At 37.9% G+C, this 26,467-nt stretch overlaps 1 protein-coding gene across 1 annotated transcript in view; it reads left to right on the top strand.

Moving 5' to 3' along the window:
* The window catches only part of PTPRK (protein tyrosine phosphatase receptor type K), a 293,433-nt gene extending 275,513 nt beyond the window's left edge, over nucleotides 1-17,920 (top strand). The window contains exons 24-35 of the mRNA XM_062488975.1: nucleotides 1,749-1,785; nucleotides 3,581-3,678; nucleotides 4,373-4,489; nucleotides 5,238-5,392; nucleotides 6,514-6,649; nucleotides 8,463-8,612; nucleotides 9,175-9,348; nucleotides 11,860-11,991; nucleotides 12,223-12,348; nucleotides 14,299-14,462; nucleotides 15,735-15,870; nucleotides 17,867-17,920. Coding sequence (XP_062344959.1) covers nucleotides 1,749-1,785; nucleotides 3,581-3,678; nucleotides 4,373-4,489; nucleotides 5,238-5,392; nucleotides 6,514-6,649; nucleotides 8,463-8,612; nucleotides 9,175-9,348; nucleotides 11,860-11,991; nucleotides 12,223-12,348; nucleotides 14,299-14,462; nucleotides 15,735-15,870; nucleotides 17,867-17,920 — 1,479 coding nt within the window. The remainder of the gene's footprint in view (nucleotides 1-1,748; nucleotides 1,786-3,580; nucleotides 3,679-4,372; nucleotides 4,490-5,237; nucleotides 5,393-6,513; nucleotides 6,650-8,462; nucleotides 8,613-9,174; nucleotides 9,349-11,859; nucleotides 11,992-12,222; nucleotides 12,349-14,298; nucleotides 14,463-15,734; nucleotides 15,871-17,866) is intronic.
* The last annotated feature ends 8,547 nt before the right edge of the window (nucleotides 17,921-26,467 follow it).

Genomic DNA, 26,467 nt, shown 5'->3' with positions numbered 1-26,467 from the left:
ATAAATTTTAAAAACTGATCCAAATTTTGCCAGTCAATTTGACTAACAAAATATGTCTTTTCTCTAATTAACAGGTTAGGAATAAACAAGTTGTTGTATTCAAATTAATTCCAAAGCAGTTTAAAACATAGTGGAATAGCTATGGCAAATGTTTTTTGAAATAGGTGGCCTTGGTTGCTTTTCTTTATAATTTCACTTTAGTAGTTTTTCCTGACCACTTTTAGTTGATAAGTTATTTAAGACTCTTTTGGCCTTGCAGGATATAAAGTTTTAGCTCCAGATATATTTCTGTCTTTTTATTTGGATATTTTAACATGGCAATCTCTGTGAAATGATAGGCCCGTGATATTTTGCTTAGGGCCTTAAACAAGAAAACTCTCACAGATTTTTAATAATTCCCTGAGTTTATTGATTTTCTTGTTTAGGAGTGAATTGAATCTCAGAAGCAGACAAGAAAACTACAAGTTAAAACTGGCAATTTGCAATTTTTAAGTGACACTTTTATCTTCTACTCGAAAGCATTACTGTGTATAAACCCGTGTAGCACACGTTCCACTTCCATAATTTTAAGCTATGGCTTGATATTAAGGACTTCAGGAAAAAAATATTTTGTCATTTGATGCAATTTTGGTATCCTGCAAAGCCAAAAGTAAGATATTAAAAAAAAAAAATTTAGAAGCCCCAGAGGAAGGTGCTCTCATTCTAGAGAGGCTAATGAAGCAGTCCATGGAAAAGAATATAAACTCCTTGGGTACTCTGAAATCCTTCACTTTAGTAACATCTTGTGAATTCCAGGAATCCAAGGGCTTGTACTCCCATGTAATGCAATACTTCTAGCAAGTGGCCTAATAAAACTTAGCCTAGAGAATAATTGGAGTTATTAACATTTCCACATTGTGAAATTCTGTATTGTCTTCTCACCAGCAACACTAAACTTTCCTTCCTCTTTGTAGCTAAATTGCTGGCACTGGTCAAAATATACTCTGAATTATTTCCTCAAGAGCAGTAGCTCTTTGTCTTGCTGTTTTTATGTAGACAATTAGTGCTGCACAGTGCTGCTAGCACTGGCATAGATCCAGCCATCTGGAAAAGTTTAGTTGTGTAGGTTTATGTATTTACTTATATATATATATGTGTGTGTGTGTGTGTGTGTGTGTGTGTGTGTGTGTAAGACTGTGTATATATTTGTGTGTGTCATGCCCACTGTAACTGATGCACACTTTGTGCATTCGAGCAGATTTCACTGCAGTAGGACCTTGATTCTGTGCACACACCAGTGTGTCTGTCCCCATTAGTTAGAGCTGAGGCACACACCTCTTTGTGTGATTCTCTGGAAGAAGGCAAAAAAATTTTTATACTGGCTAAGTTGGGAACACAGATCAGCTGTGAGATAATATGGTGGCAGAGAATTTTTAATAAATAAAAGCCCCAGTGTAAATTTTCCCAGCTAGGGAAATAATGTCAAGAGAGGACTCATTTTTTAGGTGCAAGGGACCAATCTAGAGTACTCCTTCCTGGTACACTACAATGTCTGTTCAAGTCAGATGTTCTTATTTTCATTTTATCTGTTGTCATTCAAACATTTTCAATATTAACAGGTTTTTTAGGTTTTGAGCTTCATGTTGCTCTTAAATATTGGTTTGTTCTGAAAATGTCTAGATATAAGGATTCTGTAGTATCCTTATGCTTTTATTTTCCACTCTTTGTTAGTAATATGGTACTCAAACCAATTTATATTGCTGTTTTAGGGATATCAGAGACCAAGTCACTACATTGCAACCCAAGGTAAGGATCTGCCAGCTTTAATCAAATAAAAAAATTGTTCTCTGTCATGTTCCACAGTGTTTTGGTAAAATAGAAGTAGATGAAAATAAAGAATACGCAGTATTGCAAGTTGTCATCTTGTGTTATGGTAAATTAATGTAGTATGTTTGGGTGGAATGTGAATAAATTCAAAAACTGCACTAATTTATCATGTTAATTAGCTATTGAGCAAATCAGTCAGTGATAAATTCAGCTAATAAAGTCAGAACCTACTACCATGATTTCCAATTATGAAGATGAATAGAGAAAAGAGACATGGACATGGGATAGTTTCAACCAACCCTGAGGCATTTTTCTTTCCATATTACAATGTTTTATTCTACTGTCTACAACTTAGTCCAGGTTGCAATGAAGATAGTAATGATAAATTAAACTCTTTCAGAAAATCTGAGTAAAGTAAGGCCAGAGGACAAAGACTCTTTGTACAAAGGAGTGAGGCAAATCTTTATTATATAACACCCTACTAATAAAAAGATGTGCTATTGAAAAAGAAAATAATTTCTATTTTTCAGTTTGTATTTCTGATAAAACTCTTCACAATGAGGAAAACCAAATAGATTAGTCTAAGATTGCACTGAAATATCAGAGGCTATGATTTAAAGTAAAAATAATTAGATTTAGATGTGCCATTATTTGATCTGTCAGCATAATCTGATAGCTGTCTGGAAATATCCTGTTATTTGTCCCTCAGCTGATTGTAGGTGCACACAGGGAAGTCAAAGTAAAGACTTACTTTAAAGCAGGATGCTCACAGTTCTGTCCACATTTGTTTTTCATTTTTGTGTAAGTGCTACCTAAATAGGTCTCTATATGGCATTAAGTCTATATTTGTATTTTATTTCTGTTTTACTATACAAATCATTGCACATAATAGTGTGTAAAGGAGATAAAAAAATATTGCTGCTTTTGTGTGCAGCCTTTGGTCTAGCATATGAAAAACTGTGTTTGAATATTCAAATGTGACACTTAGGGTTAGTGGTGCTTGACAGTGTTAGGTTTACAGTTGGACTTGATGATGTTAAAGGTCATTTCCAGATAATTCTGTGATTCTATGTCTGTTCTATACAGTAATATTTATAGTACTGCTGGATGGTGGTAAAGGAGCTGTTTTGGAGATTATTGTAGCAGGGTAAATGCCTCTGTCACTCAATGGAACATGTCTCTGCAGCAGAACAGGAGGAAAAGCTTAAACATGTGCTTCTAATTTGCCTCACAGAAAAGTACTTAAGTTAGTTTAAATACACTTTAGTAGGAAGTTTCTGGCTCAGTGCCTGCTTGTGTATCCATGCTTGCCAGGGACATGATAGTAAGTGCAGAGATTCTGTACCAGCTCCCTTCTGCCTGATACTTCACTCTAGCATGGGCATCTTCTTGGTGACCACCTGAAGAGAAACTCATTCTCAACACATTGCATTTAACAAATGTAAAACATAACTGGAAGTGTAACTACAGATGCAGTCACACATTGCTGTGTCCTTACAGTTCTCAAGCAACTTCTATCATTTTGCTACATGGAACACCTGCCATTATTTTCTTTCTAGTGGTAATTCAGTTAAATTGAGACTATCCAGCATTGGTTAGAAGTTACAATATAGTCTGGAAACTGGCACAATAGCATGATGTTGTGGTTTTACAGACCTTTCTTCTCTGAGCAAATGTGCTCACATGCATCAGCTTTGAAACACATTGGATTTTATTCTTAGCATTCACTTTGTTATTTTTTTTCAGAATATTACCTGATTTTTTTTTCTTACAGGTCCAGTTCATGAGACTGTGTATGACTTTTGGAGAATGATATGGCAGGAGCAGTCAGCTTGTGTTGTGATGGTCACAAATTTAGTGGAAGTAGGAAGAGTAAGTTTTTGGGTTTTTTTTTCTTGTAATGCTGCAAGCTTAAAGAAAAAAACTGCTGATAAGACATACTATGGGCAGAATGTAGAAGGGCAGCCCTGCATCCTGAGGGGGCATGGAGAAGGAGTCCAGGCAATGCTGAAGTCATGGTACTGTCTAAAGCAGCTTCTGAAAACTGATGCTGTGTTGCTTTCATGTGTAGTGGGAAATTGTCTGAATCCTAAATTCGTATTTCAGCAGAATAGATTTGTATAGTGTCACTCAAATGAGAAGAGTAGTGGAGGAAATGTACTTCTATACCAGTGGCTAGAAATCAGCAAATTATTTACAGTTTAGCAGTAACACATACCTCAGGGAAGTCTATAAAATGTCTGTGATTACTTGCAACAGTTTGATTATGGGTACAAAATGCATCACAGTTTAGCATAAGTGGAAATATATTCCATAGCTCAGCACTAAAGAAAATACAAATGCTCATTTAGAAGTGAATTTTGCACCTAAGTATGGCTGTGTAAACCAGTGGAAACTCCTTGTAGCTAGTGCTTAGCTTGGCATAACAGCCACTAGCCATGACAAGCCACAAGAATGCACAGTCATTTTGGAAAGAAAGGCGGCATCAAGCCAGTAGCACATGCAGTACTGTCTCTTCAAGCTTTTCTTTTCCCTTGGTGTAAAATCATACCCCTTTTTTATTTAGGTCAAGTGTTACAAGTACTGGCCTGACGACACTGAAGTTTATGGGGACTTCAAAGTGACTTGTGTTGAGATGGAGCCTCTTGCAGAATATGTTGTCAGGACCTTCACTCTGGGAAGGGTGAGCACATTTTGAAAGGGCTTAGCTAAACACTGTTTCCTGGTAACAAGGAGGATGAAAGAGGTTATGATGATGTTTCTGTGGAATTCCAAATCCCTCTGGCTTGTTAGATGGGCCACAGTGTAGGCAGCCTTACGCTGCATGGGAGTTACGCACTGTGTCAGCGCTACCCAACCTCACTCATGTACGCATCTCACTGTGGGACCTTGAATTTCCCCAGAAATGTCAACTGCTGCCATCCCCTCTCTGACAGTCACCTCTTCTCCACAGCCACACTTCTGAGCTAAACTCAAGTACCAGATTATGAGTCACGCCTGCTGTTCATCCCTACGCACTCTGTCCTGACTGCACCTGAGTCAATCTCAACCAAAGGACAAATTCTGTGAATACTCTATGTGATACAGTTGTGGTCTTATGCTAAATTATACTTGCCTTTAAATGTAGCAGGCTGTTGTCCTATTTAGCAAAACTTCTGAAAATTAATGTGAAGTGCATTGAAGTCTATTAAAAAGATCTTCAGTGCCGCAAAACTAGCATACCTATTGTCTAAAGTCAAAATTACAAACTTCAAAATTAAAATAACCCAATGACACCTCTAAGCTTCCTTCCTATTGTCGCTTTAAATAATTGATGAAATTATGAAAATGGCATGTAGTTTCTATCAGTATGTGTGATCATTATTTGAGTCAGATAATATCTAGTCTATTAAATACTTCAAATTTCATAACCTTTCTTTTGCCTTTTACAGAGGGGCTACAATGAAATCCGTGAAGTTAAACAGTTTCATTTCACTGGCTGGCCAGATCATGGAGTTCCTTACAATGCCACAGGCCTGCTTTCCTTTATAAGGAGAGTCAAATTATCTAACCCTCCTAGTGCAGGGCCTATTGTTGTCCATTGCAGGTGTGTACAGAAGGCATAGATTTGTATTTTTCACAACTGTTTATGTGGTTATTTACAGCAGTCTCTTCTGAAGCATCCGTCATTTTGAAGTGCTCTGTTTTCATTGTTCCCTTTTTGAATTGCCTAATTCACACTGCAGTAGGATTTGGCTGTCTACAGCAATGTTTGAAAATAACCAGATTCTAGTACATTTTTCTTAAATAGAATAGTTTGAGATTTTATTTTTCCTGCAACAGCTGCAGCAGCTAAATCATGATACTCCAGGCTATCATTTTAGGTAGCCTTCAACAATTTTGTGACAACATTTGAGAATGAGTGTAAATACACCTGCTTTGATAGCTTGGTATTGCATATAATGTCTGAACTGATTATTAATTTAAAGCAAAGTAAGCAAGTAGATGAAGAAAGATGAAATGAGATTAGTGGCAACAAATGCAGAATATTTCTCCTATGCAGATTTTGCAGGGTTATTTTGTTGGGACACAGTCCTTTGACAAATAGAATTTGCTTTCTACAAATGTTTGATTTACTTAAATATTTTAGTCAAATGTTAAGCTGCATTTTGTAGATAAAGTTACCCAGCCTTTACAGTATTTAATAATTCACTGCGCAAAAACTGTCCATAGCTTTATGTAAAGCCAAAATAAATAATGAGTGAATCTTCTGAATATTGTTAAATGTGCTGTCTGAACTAGCTTGGGACTTGGCTGGTAAAACATACATTTGAGTTGCTTATTTTAATCAATCATTTGAAAATCATTCTTAGCCTTATTAAAGAAAAACAAAATCTATAATATTCTGAAGTGCGTAAGTTTAATCATTCTTCAGATTTCACTTATGTTAACTTTTATTTTAATTTAAGTATTGATCTGGGTGATAAAAGGAATAAACTTTTTTCTTCTTTATTGTTACTTAGTGGTTCAAATGTGATGGGAAAATGTTGTTTTGAACACATCAAAGGATTTAAAAGATGTTATAATGAGAAGGAGAGAAGATAAAAATTAGATAATGTCTGTGATTAAAAAATGAATGATTTTATAAAAATGCTGTCAATAATGGCTACAAAGTCTGTAGATGTTTTTCTGGGGCTATTCCTAACAGTATTTACTGATTCTTTTCAGTGCTGGTGCTGGACGGACAGGCTGTTACATTGTGATTGATATTATGTTAGATATGGCAGAAAGAGAAGGTGTTGTGGATATCTACAACTGTGTCAAAGCTTTGCGGTCCCGGCGCATCAATATGGTACAAACTGAGGTACAGTAGTTTGTCTTTGCAGCACCTGATGCTTTTTGAAATGTTCTAGGTCAGAATTTCACTGTGACTTTGAACAGAGCAGGCAGTGGCCCTGTGGAGGGGGGCCATTTCTCAGTGTAAAAGCGCCTAGAGCCAGGGTGGTGCAACAAATCTGCCAACTCTTGCAGTCTTCACAGAAGCAAGTACCCACCCAACCTGGTAACAAAAGGAAAGAAATAAGGATTTTTTTTCAGGGAAGACTTTACATTAGACATGTCTGGGATGTCTCTCCCCAGCTCTGGTATCAGCAAACCCAGGATCACAAAGGTCGAATTTCAGCAGGCTACCACTTGCTTTAGACAATCTCCAATCCTTTATCTATAAATTGACTAGTGAACTTTATGTCCATTTCACACTCTCTTTTCAGTTCTGTTTTTGTTTGCTTTATTAACCTTGCTGCAAATCTTTTCCATATTTTTACTCTTGGTCTTTCAACATGCTTTCAGCAGCTTCACAATCAAACCATTGCCTTAGGAATGAAGTTCTAACAGTTCCTACTCTGCCACCAGAGTACCGCTGATCTTCCAAAGAAACACAGGTTATTGGTTTATATTGGCAGATTGCCTGAAGTGGTTCACCACTTCTCTCTCCTGCCCTACATAAGGACGTGTACCTGAGATGTTATTTCACCTGTGACCACACAGAAATCTCTGCAGTTGGTAGCCAAACATGTCAGTGTAATTTGGTGCAGCTTTTATTCCATTCTGCAACCTATGTCAGTTGAACAGTAGATGGTTCTTGTCAACTACTGCTGCTACAGGGCCATTAATCTTTGGAAAGTGCATGGAGTGGAGTGTTTCAGTGTGACTGCTTTAACCCTCCCAGTTCAATCAGCACTTGCCTGTGAATTAACATATCTACTATTATTCCTTTACCTCCCTATTGCCTCTTACCTCTCACCTTCTCTCAGAGGTTCATACTTGTACAGCAAAATAAAGTTGTAATTCCATCAAGTTCTTGTGATGGTCATACAGTCAACAGTGATGGCAATAGGTCCATAGCTGTGTGGGTAAGGCTCTAGAGCCAGAAGATGACTGTGGTCCCTGGACATGTGCTGTTTTTGCAGGCACATGTTAAATTTTGTGCTCTTAAGAACCTCTTTGGTATTCACATAGCTACATGAGGCTGGCACAATTCTAGACAAGGTTTACATTTAATACTCTCAGGGTGAGTAAATATAATGGGCATTTTGTGTAAAAATTGACAGGAGGCCCAACTGAAATAGTAATGCAGTTATCTAGGACTCAGGCTATCTCAAGGCAAGTTAGTAAAAATGGGAGGAAATGGTGCCTCTGTTGGAACACACTTGAATTTATTACTGGCCTGGAGCCAAGTATGAGGCAACTGATGCACTAGCTTGCATATGCCTAAGGAGAATGCAGCATGCCAAATACTTGATAATCACACTAGCAATTTACACTTTCTGCAAACATCAGAAGATTTAAAGCTATTTGAAAAATTGATAAAGCAAACAAGTCTTTGGCACATGCACAGAAACCCACCAGCTCTACAAGAAAACTGAAAATCTCCTGTTAAATAAATTACTATCCCTGTTCTGTTGAGTTTTACTGAATTTAAATTGGTCCTGAAGAAAACATCCTTGTTCACAGCACCCCAATAAGAGCAAGACGGTTTGTATTAAAGCATTATTTAATGAATTGATGGACAGTATTTTGAATGGGTTTAAGAGTGTGCAGTAGTCCTGTTTATCATAAAAGAAAGATCTGTTGGTTTTAAATGGCTACAATTTTTGTTTCTTTTCCTAATTTGACAGGAACAGTACATCTTTATTCACGATGCTATTCTAGAAGCTTGCCTGTGTGGAGAAACTGCCATTCCTGTCTGTGAATTCAAAGCTGCTTATTTTGATATGATTAGAATAGACTCTCAGACAAACTCTTCGCATCTCAAAGATGAGTTTCAGGTATTCACAGTTCCTAGCAACTCTTGATGTGACAACAATTTTTTTGCCTCTAGATACATTTAATTTAAGGAGAAGGTTTTTCAAATTACTTTTATAGCAATTGGTCCTTAACTTTTTTGTCTACAAAATAAAGCACTCATGTTTATGTGCTTTTCAAAGTTGTTTTAAATACAGAATATCCTCCTTTTAATAAAATTGCAGTAAAAATCTGTCTGAAATAAAGACCAGTGAGTAGGAGCCAGAGAGAGTTTTGGCTTGAATTTGCACATTGAAGGCATGGCTTTTTAGGGCTCCAAAGGATCCTTTTTGTTTTATTCCTTTTGGAGGGGATGGTGTCATGCAGAATGAGCTCAGTGGTACACAGAGTGCCTTTAATACCTGCAGCCTAACCCCCCTTCAAAGCCTCAGAATGTCCAACAGATAGAAGCTTGCATTTGCTAATGTTTTCTTGCTAATACCTCATGTTTTCTCATATTGCAGTATTTTACAGTAAAACTTGGGGACTCTCGAGTCCCATGTGTGTTAGCTCACCATGCTTAAACAAGTGTCTTCTTTCCCTTAGACCCTGAATTCTGTGACCCCTCGCCTGCAGGCAGAGGACTGCAGCATTGCCTGCTTGCCAAGGAACCACGACAAGAACCGCTTCATGGATATGCTGCCACCTGACAGATGTCTGCCTTTCTTAATTACTATTGATGGGGAGAGCAGCAACTACATCAATGCTGCTCTTATGGATGTAAGAGACTACCTTCTTTGTCTGCATAGCATGCCATGGAAAGCTCTGTAATGTGAGAGAGCACTTGCTGGTTTAGGAAAGAGTAATTCTGTTACTGCAGTGCACAATAAAAGAGTCCTAATGAAGAATGGTGGGGGGGAAGGGTAAGAAGCTCCACCAGCTTGTGTTTTTTGTTCAGAAGGTTTGTTATCTTTGGTCTTAGGCATCCTTGAGGGACCCACTGGAAATCTCACCTTTCAAACAGCATTATGTAAAGCTCTAGTGTCCAGACCTCCAAATCTCAAATCTCAGCAGGATCTCAAAAATCTACTGTTTTTAGGAAGCACATGTTATCTATCTGAGCATGAGGTTTCTATCACTGTTTCATAAAGAAGTCTTTCTATATTGAGACAGGAGCAACAGAGGAAGAAAAATTGTTTTCTTGGCATGTTTGGGTATAGAGTATAGGATTGGGGATTATGTTGTTCAAAGTTGAAGCCTGAGTTACAGAAGTACTGTCGGGGGAAAGGTGAATTAATGGGAAAAATGGAGTTGAATCTTCTTATACGTGTCTGATCAATAAAGCAGTTCATGTGCTGCCAGATGTCATGTACTGCCTGTGCCTCCCATTAGCATTTCCAAAGTTAGACCCCTAAAGCCACTTTAACAGTAAATACTTAAATAAATGGCCTGTTTTCCAGGAGCATCTCCCCTTCCTCAAAAATGAAATGCTGAAACTGCCATGTCAAGGAGAGATGCTGAAATAAAATCACAAATAGCAGCAGAAATCATCAACACTGATTGGTATAATCATCCTTGAGTTCTGCCTGAGCTAGTGCAGAAAACAAACTGATAGCAAAATGCAGCCATTAATCTCACAACCAGCTTATTGTGTCAAAAAATAGAGGGGTAGCATGTGTAAGACCAATGTATTAGGGTGTCATGGGGCCTGAACAGATGAATTAGAGCAGTGAACAGAATTCTGGTAGCAAAAATTGTTTAGAATTGAAGTTAAAATTGCATTAAGCACCTGAATAAAATTGATGTACTATGAACCAACCAACAGAACTGCATAGAGGAGTGTGGTTTGGGGTGAAAGGAAGACAACACAGCCTGTGGAGGTAAGAGGACTTTGAGTGTGTAACGGCATGTAGCAGGTAGGGACATGAACCAAGCAATATATTAAAAAATCAGCAGTCAGAGGCAAGTTAGAAAAGGCAGAAATGGTAGTAATAAAAGAAAAAACTGCAGCAGGAAAAAAAAGTATATTACAATGAAGGCATATAATGAGGTTATAAGAAGAGGGTTGAAAGTTTGGGTAACACAAGTGGAAGGTTTTTTTGCCTTTTCTCTTCTGGTTGTTTCTTTTAAGACTGATTTATTTGGAGAAAAAGAACTATTCCCGGACAAGAAAAAGGGACTTTCAATACCAAAACACAAAGAGAAAGTTACCCATTACTTTTCTCTTATCTTGAGAAACACTAGAAATTATAGGGAAGCAGGGTAGGACAGCATCAGCTAGGATGTGTTTTACTTTTTAAAAGTACAGGGGAAGAATCAAAATTGGTTGTTCTTGTGTTGTCCCTGGGCAACAAAAAACTCAGCAAACTCCTAAATCTCTTGCCAAATAAGTACTGATGCTAGAGACATTGCCAACAAGTTATTGGAGGGTATATCGGTATATTGCACATAAAGATCCCTTAGATCAATCTTCAAATGAGCAAGCTTCCATAGCAAAAGTGGTTCATCTACCCTACCAGGTCTTTCTCCTGGGTTAATTTACTCTTCCATGGATGTTTACAAATTGGCTGTGAAAGACTTCTGGTATCTCCTCTTCTGCTTGCTGCTCATAATACATCTGCAGCAGAAAAATAGCCTCTCCGCTGTTAGTTGCGTCTCAGTTACTGTGCAAGGCTTGAAATCCCTATTTGCAGTTGTGTTTAACACAACTTAGCATACAGAAAACTGAACCTGTGGTTATGGCAGGAAACAGTATTTTGTGGTTTAACTTATGCTTTCTGCTGGAAATGGGCCCCAGTGATCCTAAAAGTCAGTTCTGTGGCTGTCCCTGTAGCTGTGCACTGTGAAACAGTTTGGAATTGAGTTTAGTCCCCAGCTGGGTCAAAGAGTTCATGCAAAGCCTACTGTGGAGAGGGTGATCTTCTGAGACCTCTGCACCCGTCTGCATCATCAGGTGAAGGTTCCCTGCTTGGCTCCTGGACACAGTGCCTAGAGCAGAGTTGCCTGAGCCTCAGTTCAAGAGAGCCACAAAGAACATCTTCAGTGCCTGGAGCATATCTGAGTGTGCAAACAGGGCTTGTTCTGTAACCAAGCAGAAGTAACCTCTGAGCAGAGGAACCTCTTTGTTCTCATTGGAGATGATAATGTATTTTTAACTTTTGCATCTTCAGCGATATATGAAGTAACTGATGTACAGCTTTGTTCTATTTTTATGTTTTGTTCTGTTGCAGTGTTTCAGTAGAAGTTAAGTACTTCCCATATTGCTACTAATAAAATTGTTTACTTTTACAGAGCTACAGGCAGCCAGCAGCTTTTATTGTCACACAACATCCTTTACCAAACACTGTGAAAGATTTCTGGAGATTAGTGTATGACTATGGCTGTACTTCTCTTGTGATGTTAAATGAAGTCGACTTAGCACAGGTTAGTTTGGAGCTTGAGTTTTCCATGTACCATCACATGCTTTAATCAGTCTGGATTTATTATATGATGAAATTGTAGAGCAGTGCAGTGACTTTACAATTACTCTCTGCTTTACAGCAACTAATCAACACTAGCTGCTCAGTAAAGGTTAGGTGAGATATCTGCAGTGGAATAAGATGATGATCAAGTTGTAAGCTACCATTTAATTATGCCTGTTTTGCTCTGGCACAGGGCTGCCCACAATACTGGCCCGAGGAAGGGATACTGAGGTATGGCCCCATCCAAGTGGAATGCATGTCGTGTTCAATGGACTGCGACGTCATAAACCGAATTTTCAGGATATGCAATCTAACAAGAGTAAGGATTATTCTAACAATATGTAGCAGAAAATATATGTCATTTTTCATGCTGTCTAGGCTCTTGTGCTTTGTAATTTTGAATAAGAGTAAAATCTTAATGTTCATAAGATATTAGTCAAAAAAAAGAGTCAGACAAGCATCGGTATATAATACTGACTTCAGTGACTACAACTGCAGTACTTTTCTGCAGTACTTTTCTTCACTAAGCAGAGAGAGCTTTAAGGTGAATGGATGTTGTTCTGAGGCCTTCTCCCTGATGTGTGAGAAGTATTCTGTTTGTTTGGTGTACAGTAAAAGAAATATCCCTAAAATGAACATGTACTGACAGATATTTAGTTCATAGCTTTGGTAAGATGTTTTCTGTGGTGGATCACAAACAGAAGCACTGAGGGTGATTATACAACCAGCACCTTCTCAGCATAAGATATGAAAACCACAACAGGAAAGGCAGACTGTGACACCCTGCAAAGCAGGATGTGAAAAAACTCTGAAAATTCCTCTGCCTCTAATGGGTTCTGCCACCACTGTGCCTCAACATACAGCTGTCATCTTTTTTTTAACTTCAATAGCAGTGCCAGTCTTACATTCTTGTCAGCTCTTTCATACCTTCTACCATCTTATCTTTTTGCTGTCCCATAGTGTTCCACACTCTCTCAGCATCTTCTTAAACCCTGCTTGCCATACAGTGTTTCCTCTTTATCTTACATCCATGAATTGCTTATTTATGTTGCGTACCACAAAGAGTTACAAACACTTGTGCCACCAGCCTATGTACAGTCAAGCAGCAATCCCTATTTTACTTGCCACAACTGCTTTTTATCTTCCATGCAATACTGAACTTATCACAGTTGCTAGTGTATCTTGAGTATATGTTTAAATCTCATTAATCTTGAAAGATAACTGTGGGGAAAATTAGTTATGGTGTATACAGAGATCTTTCATATATTTTATTTTTGTTTTCTTTTATATTGGGCACATTTTCATTTTTCAGTGGGCAAAGATCAGTTTTTGTGTGGCTAGTATTTTACTCAATTTTATTTATTTTTCTTATATTCAAAATTAAAGAAAACATTTTCAGCTCTTCTTGAAAACTACAGGAAACTAAGGTGTGGGCACACTGGCAAATATTACATCACAGTGCTTTTTTCTTGTATTTTGAGACTTCCTCTTTTCTTTTGTTTTTTTCCATTTCTTCTTTTTATATGATGCCTTGATTTTCTACTCCTCTACTTTTCTTTGTCTCCTATGCCCTTTTGCTCATAAACCTTGCTTTTAAAAATCTCTCTGCTCTGTTCTTACTTTTCTAAAAACCACATTCCTATCCATCATCTTCAGTGTCAAGAAACTAGATAGACTATTTATTCTTCCTGTTATTGAGGCCTTTCTTGTGACAGTCTAATTCTATTCAAAGCTCTCCCTGTGTCACATCTAGCACGTGGATGGCTCAGAGACTGGCAGCAAGGCTGTCACAATTATCGTAGTCTGGCACAAAGGGAAGACTTCAAGGACAGTAGTCATGTTTGTCCACCAGTATTACTTGTTGTTCATTTATAATGGGGTCAGTTCATGTGTAGGAGCCAAGTGTATCTCTCTCTATTTCTGCATGTCTAAGAATTTAATAGCCATGTTTGAAGAAATTTGATAGCAGTGCTAAGCAACCTTGGCACATGGAATCTAGGGTATTTGTTGATTTAGAACTCAGGATAGGTTACATTTGTGATTGATAAATTGTGATGATGTCTTCATGTTCAATGCCTTTTTTACCTTTTCTGACATCTTCCTTGAGCTCAGATGGTAGAAATTACTGGAGGTCCTGTCGTGCAGTATACACACATTAGAATCTGTCGTTAATATAAAAACCTAGGTTTCACATTAGTTTTATATTTTGGTTTCCTAAACCAAGATGTAAAGGTGACATTTTGACCTAAAGTTCTTTGATTTCCCTCAGCCACAAGAGGGCTATCTGATGGTGCAGCAGTTCCAGTATTTGGGATGGGCTTCTCACAGAGATGTACCAGCTTCCAAGAGATCCTTCTTGAAGTTAATTCTCCAGGTTGAAAAATGGCAAGAGGAATGTGAAGAAGGGGAGGGCCGGACCATCATTCATTGCCTGTGAGTAACTTGGAGAAAGTATATTGCTGCTCTTCAAATAAATTCTTATCAAGTAATTCTTTCCTTTAATTTAAGCAGTATTCTTATGGATATCTTCTTTTGCACCTGTGTCTGTTACTTTTCTAATGTAAAAAAAAAAAGGTACCATTGGCTACCACTGTAGGCTGGCTTTCATTCAACTTTTGGATTTTTCTGTGTCAAGTCAAGGAACAAGTATTTTGAGTGTGATGCTACAGTGTTACTCTGTATACTGTCATCTTCTGTACATAATAGAATGTTTTTCAGGTGCAAGACATATACAGATCTGTTTCTTCTGCCTGATTTCTGTAAAGAAGTCTTTTATACTGAGTGCCAAATGGGGGGGGGGGGGGGAATTGTGTCTCTTTTGCACAGTATGCTACATTTTTTCCCCAAAGGAAGGCCTACAGTATTTTGAGGGATTTAAACTAGAAACTATATATATATGAAATCTGAAAAAAAGCTCTATTACAGTACACGATACTAGAACTATTGTTGGCAAATGACCACTGGCTGCTTACATGATACTTAAATAGGAGCTGGTTTGGGAGTTTTGAAAAGACAGCATCTTCTTCTCCCTAAGCAGAGAGTAATCAACCTGCCTCCTACCTTATTTAAATATGATGTTTAAAACTTAGAAATTGAATTATACATTTATCCTTATTCTGAGAAAAATACCTCTGTTTAAGTGTTCAGAATTAACTAATGACCTGTTTCTGCCTATGCCACCTCAAAATGAATAAGAAGAAATACCTACCTTAATTTCTTTGAAATTAAGATTAAAGTAGTTCAGAAGTGTCCCCAAAGGTCAACAAGTTATTAAATTGGCGATGCCTTAGCATGTCTGGTTGAATAATCCTCATATCACAGGTTAATTTAAGTAAGTGTCTTTCCAGAATTAAGTGGAAAATGTACTTGGCATTGAACTTGTTTTTATTATTTCTAATGTCCTATTTGCCATTGTACTTGGTGGGGTTTTTTTACTTCTAATGCGTGTGTAATTTAGACTTATAGCATGGTTGGGCAGCATGATGGGCTGTAAGGGCAGAATTCAAAAGCAGTAATTGAGAGGAAGGTCAGAAAAAGCAAATTACTTAGACCAACCCCACTGGAGCCGCAAAGAGATTGCTAAAGTCTGGTCTCCCTCTCAGACTCAGGAATCACTCGTGCTTACAGAGTGAAAGAACAGAAATGGGTTTTGGATGCTGTGTTAAGCCACAGTGGCATTTAACTCTCTCTTTTCCCTGCGTACAGAAACGGCGGTGGCCGGAGCGGGATGTTCTGTGCCATCGGCATTGTGGTTGAGATGGTAAAACGGCAGAATGTGGTGGATGTTTTCCACGCTGTGAAGACCTTGCGGAACAGTAAGCCAAACATGGTAGAAACTCCGGTAAGCACCAGCCCTGCAGAGTTGTTGCAAACAGCCAGGCAGCCAGAGGCTGCCTCGCTGTGTGAGCTGCATTTTCAGCCCTGTGCCCACAAAAGAGTGCAAACCTACCATAGGCCAGAAGAAGAATGAGCAGATATGAGAGGACAGGATTAGCTACACTATTTTTCTTTTAGTGGTTGCATGCTTTCCACAGAAAGCTTTCAGAATTAACAGAATTCACTTTAATTTCCCAAAATTAAAAGTATTAAACTATTATGAGCCTGAATTAGCAAAACTGCAAGACTAAATATCTGTATGTATTGCCAGAACTCAAAATAACCTTGGATTTTCCAGTTAATCTTTATGCATGCAGCATGAGTGCCTGTCCATTTAAACATTTCCCTCTGTCACAAAAACTGAACATTAAGGACTGGAAGGTCCTTAAAAAATTCTCCCACATGGATGTTTTTCCTTTTTGTAGGTAAATGAAAGCAGGTTATATAGTGTTAGGGAGTTCCTGCCATTTGAGTCTCACACTGCCAGCTGCCAGTGTCACTTTTCAGCCAGATGGCTGCCTGCAGCATAAAAATCAGGGATGCCAATTGAAATTAAAAACATGTTTTAGTTTACGCATAATGGAAATTGCTTCTGACCCTGTGAACTTACATATTGTGCAAAATGGCTGTAGCTGCCTCTTCCCATATTCCCCTTTTTTCCAGGTGTCAGTGTTTGCTTAACAGATAGCTTCTGTGGCATGATTCTCTTAATTGTAGTGCATCACTTCCACCCTTGCCACCACATAAATTAAGAAGATGGTTAATATATTAACAAACAGAACATTCTGTGGCAGCAGTGACACTGGGCTAGGTATTAACTGCTTTTGCTGCGAATGCTTTGCATTCTCCTGTGCCATAGACATCTGAGACACAACATATTGAATTGCTGCCTGGGTTTCAGTTCACTGCTGTCAAGAAAAGAGGTCAGATCACATGGAAAATTATTTGTGTCTCTGTAAAGGGAGGCCAAGGTAGATTGTGTTTGTTTCTGATAAATCTCTGCAAACTTACATTGCATTTCAAAATAGTCCTGAATTCCACTGTAGCTTTACACTGAAGTTGCTACATTGTTTTTTTTAGTTATGTATTTGTGTTGTGTGGATTTTTATTAAGAACTCTTGAACAGCAGAAGCTGTTGAGTTGTTAGTTAGAAAACAAACCAGTAAAACCACTATATAGAAGTCTCATGTGCCCTACATTCAGCAACAGGATCAGATAACAATGAGCAGTGCAGTAAAGCCCTTAAGATATCCTCACGACTTCCTGTTAATGCATCATGCTGTCTTCCAGTGCAAACAAAAAATAAATCACAAGGGCAGATTTCATTTTTCAAGTCATAAGGACAATAGACATCAAATTAATTTCCTTGGTTTTATTTCTTCTTCCTCTTCCTGTCTCCTCTCTCCTTCCTCCTCCCTGCCTCACAGTATCAGCTCTCAACAGCAGCATTGTTCAGGAGAAATAATAACCACAATGAGGTTTTGAGCCTTAACTTCTTCTTAAAATGTTCATCTGATCTTTTGGATGCCACATCAATGGGACTGTACCAATGGGTTCTGGACACGGAGCTGCCTGGGGTCCTGCACCAGTTACTGCTCAATATCTAACTAACAATATATATCAATAACTAACTCAAATAGAAGTGGGGTATCAGAGTTGAAGTGCTTTCACTGCAAGAATGCTCTGACTCAAAGGAGAGCTATTCATGTTTGATAAGCCAGTTCAGAAGCTGAAAAATCAGAGAAGCACGTCATTACTTTCCATGGTCAGGGTCCTTTCCGTCTTCATTGGTTCGGTTGAGTTTTTAAATCAGAGCTGGTAATATAATTGTGTAATAGGGGGAAAAGTGGAAAATCCAAGCCTGTCTTATTTACTAGTTAGCAAGGAATGTTCTTGGTTATAGGTATTGCTACTAAGATTTTAGATTTTAATGTAACTTCTTTTTGTGTTCCCACTTAAAGGAGCAGTATCGTTTCTGCTACGATGTTGCGCTGGAGTACCTGGAATCCTCTTAGTTGGAAAGGATGTGACAAAGTTCACCAAATACATGAATCTCAATAAGCTGTTTTGACAACAGTTCTTGATCCTGTGAAGAAAGATTTTAGGGGAAGTGGGGGGTGGGAGGGATTTTAAATTTTAAATGCAAAGTATTTTTCTTATGAAGTTGTGTATCTTAATAAAAGAACTCAATCTGTTTCTATGCTTGTATACAGTATCAACATTTAGTGCCACATAAATACTATTTAATGAAAACCAGAGTCAGAAGAGATTTGCTCAAATTAGGACCTTCTCGTGTGTGTATATGCAGCTGTCTCTCAGATGCAGTAGAGCGACCATCTCTTGCATGTATCGGTATTTCCTATATGGTATTAATTTTTTTTTTCTTTTGATACATTGTTAAAGTACAATAACAGTGCAGATTGATAGTAAGGTTCATTCTTTATACGTTTCAAGTGTTGCATATATATATTATATATAGTAAAAGAAAAACTGGCTTATTTTGTTTTAATGTGCAATGATGGCTGGATCACATAAAGATCTTTATAAAGAAACTTAAACATAAGCCAAAGACTCAAGTGTAAATATGTCTATATGGAGAAAGCACATGTATTTATTGTTTACTTGCATTCCTTTTTTGATGGCTGAAAAAAAGAAGAATCATTTTTCTTGAAGAAAGCTTTTTTTGCTGAAATCAAGTGTAAACAATTTTTGTAGTTTATTTTTTGTATGTTTTAGTGTAAGTAGAAGACATACTTTTTATGCATAGACCAAGAAACATTGGTATAGTTGTTTTGTTGTGTACATGCTTGTGATTCCAATTCATGTAAACAACTTGATTATAGAAGGTCTTTAAGTACAGGACCAAAACCTAAACATTTTCCTGAAAATGTATAGTTTTTCACAGTTGCATTAGTTAGGTACTGATAAAAAAAACTATGTAAGGAAGTGCACACTTAAAAATGGCCTTGCCTATGACTTGCACAATATTGGAAGAAATTTTTAATCCATTAAAATTGTACAGGAAACAACTGTTTAAAAAATATGGAAGCACAGATCAACAGAACTGTGATACAAATAGATGGGTCTGCATATGCCCTCCAGGGTAAAAAAGTATTTGTTTAGCAAATTGTAAAATTAAGCAATGTTTAATTTGATGTTTACAAACATGTAAGCTTTGCTTCCAAGAAAGCAACATTTAAATAAACCAATGCCAGATTCTGATTATAGTTGTGGTGTATAAAATGTTACTTTGCTTTTACTTAGCTTGCAGCCATTTCTTCACAAAGTTTCCTCTCTATTACCATCTAAAATCAGTCCAGTCTCTTCTAGGTCAATTTTAGAACAGACAGTAAAGTGCTTTTAAACATTCTGTAAAGTAAAAGTGAACTAAATTTTTATTTAAAGAACCTTTTCTATTTTTTTCCTGCTTTGATACCCTCTCATTTACTATCCTTGTTAAGGAGTCATTCTTGTCTGGAATACCAATATCTTTGGATAAGGAAAATCTCAAAAGGACATTGTATTATTTTTTGCCCCTGTGTTTCAGGGAGTATGTCATAAGACTCCGTGTCATCTGTATGTCCTAAATTTCTTCCTTCAGATGCATAGAATTACCCATTCTACACCATAAACAGCAGAGAAATGTTTAGAGAAACACTGCTTCTCAGTTCTTCTATAACTCTATCTGTACTGCATAGCTCCACCTCTTTCAAATCTAAACCACTTTTTTTTTTTTTTTTTGCTCACCCACTGTTAATTCCTAGTTATGAACAGCAAGGTAAATAAATAAGGTTTGAAACATTCACTGGGTCTGACTTCTCAATACTCAAATTGCCCTATTTTTTCTTCTGCCATAATGGTAAGTGGAATATAAGTTACATGCTTTGTAACATTCTTAGCTTTCCCTATGAGGAAATGGCATTCAACTAAATTTGGCAATCAAAGTGCTGGGTCTGTTACCTAGAGCTGACTGTCTGGACACCACATTTTGTGGAAACAATATGCCTGACGCATCCTGCCTGTTAGACATCTGTCTGGCACTAAATTATTTTGACTGTGGAAAATCTTCCTCTGTTGTCTGAGAGGATGTTGAGAAGACTAGTCTAGAAGTCTATATTAATTTTGTGACAGATGAGATGAGTGGCTCTTAGGGTTGTGGAATGCAAAAGCCACATTCTGTACTGCCCAGAATGATGTTTATGAGTGGAATTTTTCTCATGGAGAGTTGCTGTGTTTGTGACAGTAGGGTCCATCCCCATCAGAACTTCATGATCCTGGTTAAGGCCTTTGAGTCCAGTTTCCCCTGGCCATTAAGCATGACTGGTGCAAGTGCCAGTATTAATCCTGCCATTGCAGCATACTAAGCCTGGAAAAGAGTTTTCTTTGGGAGCATCCCCCTTGGCAAGGAGATATAGCTGCTGCTCGTCATTCTGCAGAGGGGAGCTCTGCCAGTGTTCAAGTACTCTGAGAGTCTCACAATTTCTGTAACTGTTGCTGACTGTGGTGATCTAAAGAGCTTTTGCAATAGCTTGTAACTGAAAAATTTCTGGGAAATTTTTCCTGTCAAGGTCAGGGAAAAGTATGCTGAGGGAATATGGTATGTGAGAAGCAAATAAGAAATACTCTTCAGTAATGGTATCTCTTGAGGGTCTCTTAGGCAAAAGATAATATTAGAATGTGATTTTTTAGTATACAATCAGAAGAGAGAGATTGTTTCATTGTGCAGCTCTTTCCCTTCTCTCACCCAGTTTAAGCAAATGCCAGCTTTATTTTCCGAGGGTACCAGCTCTGTTGCCCCAGATAAATGCTCCAGTATCCTTTACTTACACTCATGCAAGACAGAAGAAAGGGAAGTGAGGGGACTGAAATCTGATCCAGAGAGAAAACAGGTATTTATCACAAAAAGAGTGCACTGCAGAAAAATAGTATTCCTAACCTTGGACACTTAAAGAGGGAAATGTTTCACTCCCTGAGGCCATCACAATGTTCCAGCAGCTCCTAAGCTAGAGTGGTCCATAGGGTTCAAGACTCTTCAAAATCTTTCTGCTTGCTATCATCCTTGCTGAAATGCTAGCACAGACTTAGTCAAGTGGCTAAAGCCTGTATAATGCATTGTCTCTGCTTTCCTCAGCAGCACAAAGTAAAGGCTGGGCTCACACACATGGTAAATAGAGAAAACAAATGGGTATCAGGGCAGAGTACAAAGAAGCACAAAAGGTGTATGTGAGATGATTCAAATTTTAAATTAATGAAGTTGAAACTGGTTTAATACCACATAGTGAAAGTAACTAAAGGAATCTACAAGTTCCCAAAAGCTAGTTTGCTGTGTGCAAGAAGTTATTCTTTTCTCTAAAACTGAGAAGTGATGATTCCAGTGTCCTGCTCTGAGTAGCTGCTAGCAAAAGGAATTCTGTCAGTCACTTGGATGGCTTTGGTTCATTTTCTATAGGCCAGTAGTTAAAAGAGGTAATTTTAAGATGCATTTAAATTACCTGAATTTTCCCAGAATAACCAGGTCTTCAGATCCAACACTGAAGAACCATAAAAGGAGTCAAACATCTTGGAAGTGATTAAAGCAGTGTCATTGAGATGGAGTAGCTACTAAACCTCAGAACCCTGTATAGTGAGAGACTTTCTTTTTTTTCTCTTAGCCTTCTGAATCTGCTTTCCCTGTTCATAGTCACCTAACTCAAGCAGAAGGAAGTGTGAGGAGACTCAGATTTTGACCTTTTATCTGGGTCCTGAGAGATCAGACACCAGCTGGTTGATGAGATCCTAGTATTTACATTTCCTGTTTCCTGGGTAAATGATGCCATTGGGAAACAACTTGGAAAGAGGCTTTGCCTTTCTAGAAAACAGTCACTGGCATAGGAGTTTGAAGCCTAATGCTTAGTATCTTCAGCATATGCAGTTACTGGGATTTATTTCATTTGGGAAGTTACTCAGTTAATATATTTACGTAGTTTATGCTGTGTCCTACATACTACATTAAGAAACAGAATATTCCTTTGAGAAACATGAAAGCCAAAGCTACTGCAGGAGTGTGCTCTTTCAGACCGATTAACAATTTCCAGAATCAAAGGTCTAAAAAAAGCAGACAGGGGAAGCAATGGTAGGCAAGCACTTTGTCATTGAGCCTCGAGTGTGAATTGAAGTTGAAGTACAAGGAAGGGACAGCCTGAGAAAAAATGTTGCAGAATTATTGCATGGCCAGGCCACCTGGACTGACAAATGACTGTATAAAGGGCCTCTTTTAAACTTCACTCTGCTGCAATGTCAGAAGAAACCCTGAGATCTTGAAATAAATGTAAAAGCTGCTTTTATAGTACTCTGCTCTGTACTGAAAAGAAAAGTAACTCATTTTCTGCTGCACTTTCCTGTGTCACGTAGAGGTCTGAATTGAGTAAAGTGATCCCAATCTTACAAAAGAACCTTTGTGGTGATTTATTGCTAGTGGTCGTTGTTAAACAGTCAAAGATCTTGTAACCTCTGCAAATGCAGGATAGTCAAGGGTATCTGTCAATATTCACCTCTGTCATTACTTTCTAGGGTTGAACAATCTGCTGAGATCAGATAGAGTGTACTGAGGATGAGAATATGCAGAGGTTTAGTCCCATAAATTTTCCTTCAACTTTATGCAGAAAAACCTTTGGTAGTTTTTTAACTGGGGGCTCTGTTTGAGCAAACATTGAGATACTGAGAATAGAGAAGTGTTTCTAAAGTATTTTAAGCTTCCTGGATGTTTTTCCTTTAAGCCTGACTAAAAGGATGATGTGAGACTGTGGTGGTGGTTGTCAGGCATAAATGTTATTTTTGCCAACTCTTCTCAGAAATTAATTCTTTCACTGCTGTTGAGTTTAGAGTCCTAATTTATTCAGAGATTGACATGTAGGATGACAGGCACAATAGGATGCTTACCTAATAATAATGTTCATTAACTGTGTCTTGGCCAACAAAGAGCAGATGTTTTTGTTCCTTGTTGAGATACAACAGCTTGATTTCAATAGTCTTTTGTAACGCCTTCTAGCTTCCATCTGGATCAGAAAATAGTCCCTTATTTCACAAATTACTTCAACATAAATTTGAAATCTGCATATGCTTAGAGATGTTTTTCAGATCTCCTCTAAGTAGAAGAGAAAAAAAAAAACAAGAAGCCTAGGTTAAAAAAAAAAAACCCAGCAAAAACATCTGTCTACTGGACATGGAAGCAAAACCCAATCTTTCTTGCAAGCTTTGGAGTATCCTGGAGCTCTTTGGTAATGAGCACGGAAGTGGCACCTGGCAAAACACAGTACCTCCAAACTGTGATAATATCACTGCATTTTCGTGCCAGGTGCAAACCACTGTGAGTTCTTTCCATTTCTAAGTGCAAAACTTCTGTCTTTCCTTTGTGCATTTTATCTTCTAGAATAGTATCTGAAACAACACAGTATTTTGCAGCCCTGAAATGTTGAATTAAGTGAATGTCTTTTTGCATTGTGATAACAAACATGAAACCAAAAATCACAGTATCTTTGGGGTTTGTCTCTCAAGATAAACAGAGCAAGTTGTTTTTGGGTTGTTTTTTTTGTTTTTTTTTTTTGGAGTAGCCATAAAGTCAAACTCTAAGTTTCAGAAAAGTTTTGGAAGATATTTGTTTCACTTAAGTTCCAACAGCTGAAATCATAGTTTGTTTGTGATCAAGGACATTAAACTACTTAATATTTTGTTAGTCTTCCTGACCTACTTGCTGCATCAATGAACAGGTACAATAAATAGCCCATCTGGACCCATGGTCTGAACTATCTTCCACACAGAACATGGTGCTGTAGCCTTTTCCCTCCCTTCCAGTGAAGTTGCTATGAAACTCATTGATAATCCAGATTAACATTGCAAAATTGCCTCTGTGTACTGAAAATGCTTGAAAACTCCTGCTCAATGGGTTTATGCATTCATTTTAAACTAGGTGGAAATCACAGGAAGCTGTGATGCTGCTGCAATCTTTTCTGTTGCACAAAATCTTTCATTGAAAGATGGGTTGGGGCAGTTTAAATTGTAGAAATAGGTTGCATCTTGGTTTCATCTCCTGAAATGGTCAAGGTTTCCATCTTAACTTGCAGTTAGAAATACAGCAGCAATTCTCACAGGTCAGACTTCTTCAGGGGTGAGGAAAGAAATAGAATATGAAAGCACTAGGCGCATTATAGATTTTTCTAATATTTCTCCTCCAGCCAGATAAGGTGGTGTAGCTAGTGCGACAGTGAGCTGTAATTACAGCTGTGAGAAAATAACTATGTGGTTTTGTCTGTAGCAAAGGCTTCTAAAAATTTCTTTTAGAAAGGGGAAGAAGTGCAGGCTTTGTTTCTACTTCAATGTGCCTTCCTTTCAGGCACTTTGCTTACTTCAAATAATAGCCTGGATTTACACAGACCTCTTCTAAGATGATAGTCCTTTAAGTAGTCAGAATCACAGCTTGTAGCAGTCTCTGTCCTTAAATACAAGCAAACTTTGGTATGTGGATTAAAGGTAGCAGGGACAGGTATGATGAGTCCTATGGAATATTGAGGGGGTGACTACTACTGATGGACAGAGGCTAAGGAATAGGCCTTTAGCTTTTGCCCTGGGGATTTATAAACTTTGTGCAAGAGATAGAGAATAAAATAGCCGGTGAACTGACTGGGATCAGCACAAAGATAGGAATCTTGTTCACTCATTATTTGGCAACAGCATAGAAAGCACTGTGGTTGGATGTAAGAATAGGCAGGATGGAAGGTAAAAAAACTAGACAAGATTGGAACTTCCCAAAAAGCATGCAGTTATGAAATATATGGAAGGATATAAAATCCTGACTGTTTCAGTCAGTGAAAAAGTTGCAAATATTGAGTAAATGTCATATCTGTGGTCAAGGAAGGTTGAACAATTGATTTAGGCCACTGAGAATAAAAGATACTAGGCAAGGGACAGTACCAAGGTGAAAGTAATGGGCAATTTAAGTGAGCAGATGCTTCAGTAAAGGACATTTCTGCAGAGGTATTGTGAAATATTAAAAAAAATAATGCTACTACTAAACCAGGTTTAGCACAGGCAAGAAACTTGAGGATCTGGTCACATGCCTCATTTGATGACCTATGAACTCCAGTAGGTTTCTGGAATCAGTCTGCCTTGAAGGCCACAGGGTGCAATTTTTGTGATACCGTATTGCTGATGCCAATCAAGAAAAGGAGAACAATGCTGCAACATTGAACATGGTCATTCATCTTGGTTCTGAGGACAAGCAACAAATGAGAAATAAAATAAATGTGACAGGAAGTTATAGCTTAGGTGATATTTCATAGGGGTGGTCTCAGCCCCTACCTCACTGCCAAGTGAGAGCCAAATGCTGCAATGCAGGCTTCTTTTTTGATGCTTGGGGGTTTTTTTGCATAGTTATATGTATATAGAATATATTAAATATATTTATATATATGTATAAATATATATATATTTGTATTTATATAATGTGTGTGTGTGTGTGTGTGTATAAAATTTTCATTGTTTAGAAGAAGAAAATTTTTACTGAGACAAGCAACATAAGAGATCGCGGTTGAGAGGGAAGAGATTTTTTTGAGAGAGCACTCTGAGAGGCAGGTGCTTTACTGTGTCTTCCAGGGAGCCATAGCAAAGAAAGATTACAGAGAGTGAGAAGAATTCTGAGTGTCCTGAAAACAGAAGCCAACTTGATCTGTGAATAACTTCAGAGTCCTACATGATTAGGCATTTGGGAAAAATTGCAAAAATTTGACTGGAGAGGGGCACATGCCCTGCAAGTTGGTCTGAGTTTACAGTCCAGCATGGCAAAACAAAAATTGAATTATCAGGTAATCCTGGGAAAAATAGAGACTAGAATGTGACAATAGTTTTTTGAATATACACATACAAGTCTGCATTTTCCACGCCTTCACTTTTAAGACTTTAAGTGGCACACCTGCATGGTCATGCAAAGACTCCTCACAGTATGATGTCCTGATCTTGCTCATTACTTTAACTTTTCCAGGAGGTTCCCATTCTGAACTTTTCACAGGCACACAAATGTTTAAGGAAGATCTCTTTTCAAGCCTGTGCACTATTCAGACTAGATTTTATACTCTTACCTGATAATTTTTCATCTTCTTCCAGTGTCCTTTCTAAATTCACTGAGATCCAGCAACAGGACATTGCATATCTTGCTCAATTTTGTGGCTTTGGTTTGGTTTCGTTTAATTCGTATTTTCATTGATGTTTTTTTACTCAGCACAAGCTGAAGGAAACCAAGATGGCTGGAACATGTTATCTCTGTAATGCATTTCAACTTTTCAGCAGAAAAAATTTCAACAAGTAGTTCCAAATGTATGCTAAACACTTCCCACCTTCATCTGAGGTCAGCTGGAACCTCTGGCAGCAAGCCTCTTGCTGGTTGTCATTCAAAATCTGCTGAATGTTTTAAGAAGGATGACAGTGATTTAATTCCAAAGTGAAACAATTGCAACTGGTCTTTTGGTCCTTCCAGTGCTTCTCTGGTGAAGCACTGCTCCCTTCCAATTCTTTAAAGGTCTCTCCAAATCCTT

This window comes from Cinclus cinclus, chromosome 3 (genome assembly GCF_963662255.1).
Source record: "Cinclus cinclus chromosome 3, bCinCin1.1, whole genome shotgun sequence".
Classification (NCBI taxonomy): domain Eukaryota; kingdom Metazoa; phylum Chordata; class Aves; order Passeriformes; family Cinclidae; genus Cinclus; species Cinclus cinclus.
This window is presented reverse-complemented; position numbering and strand designations above follow the sequence as displayed.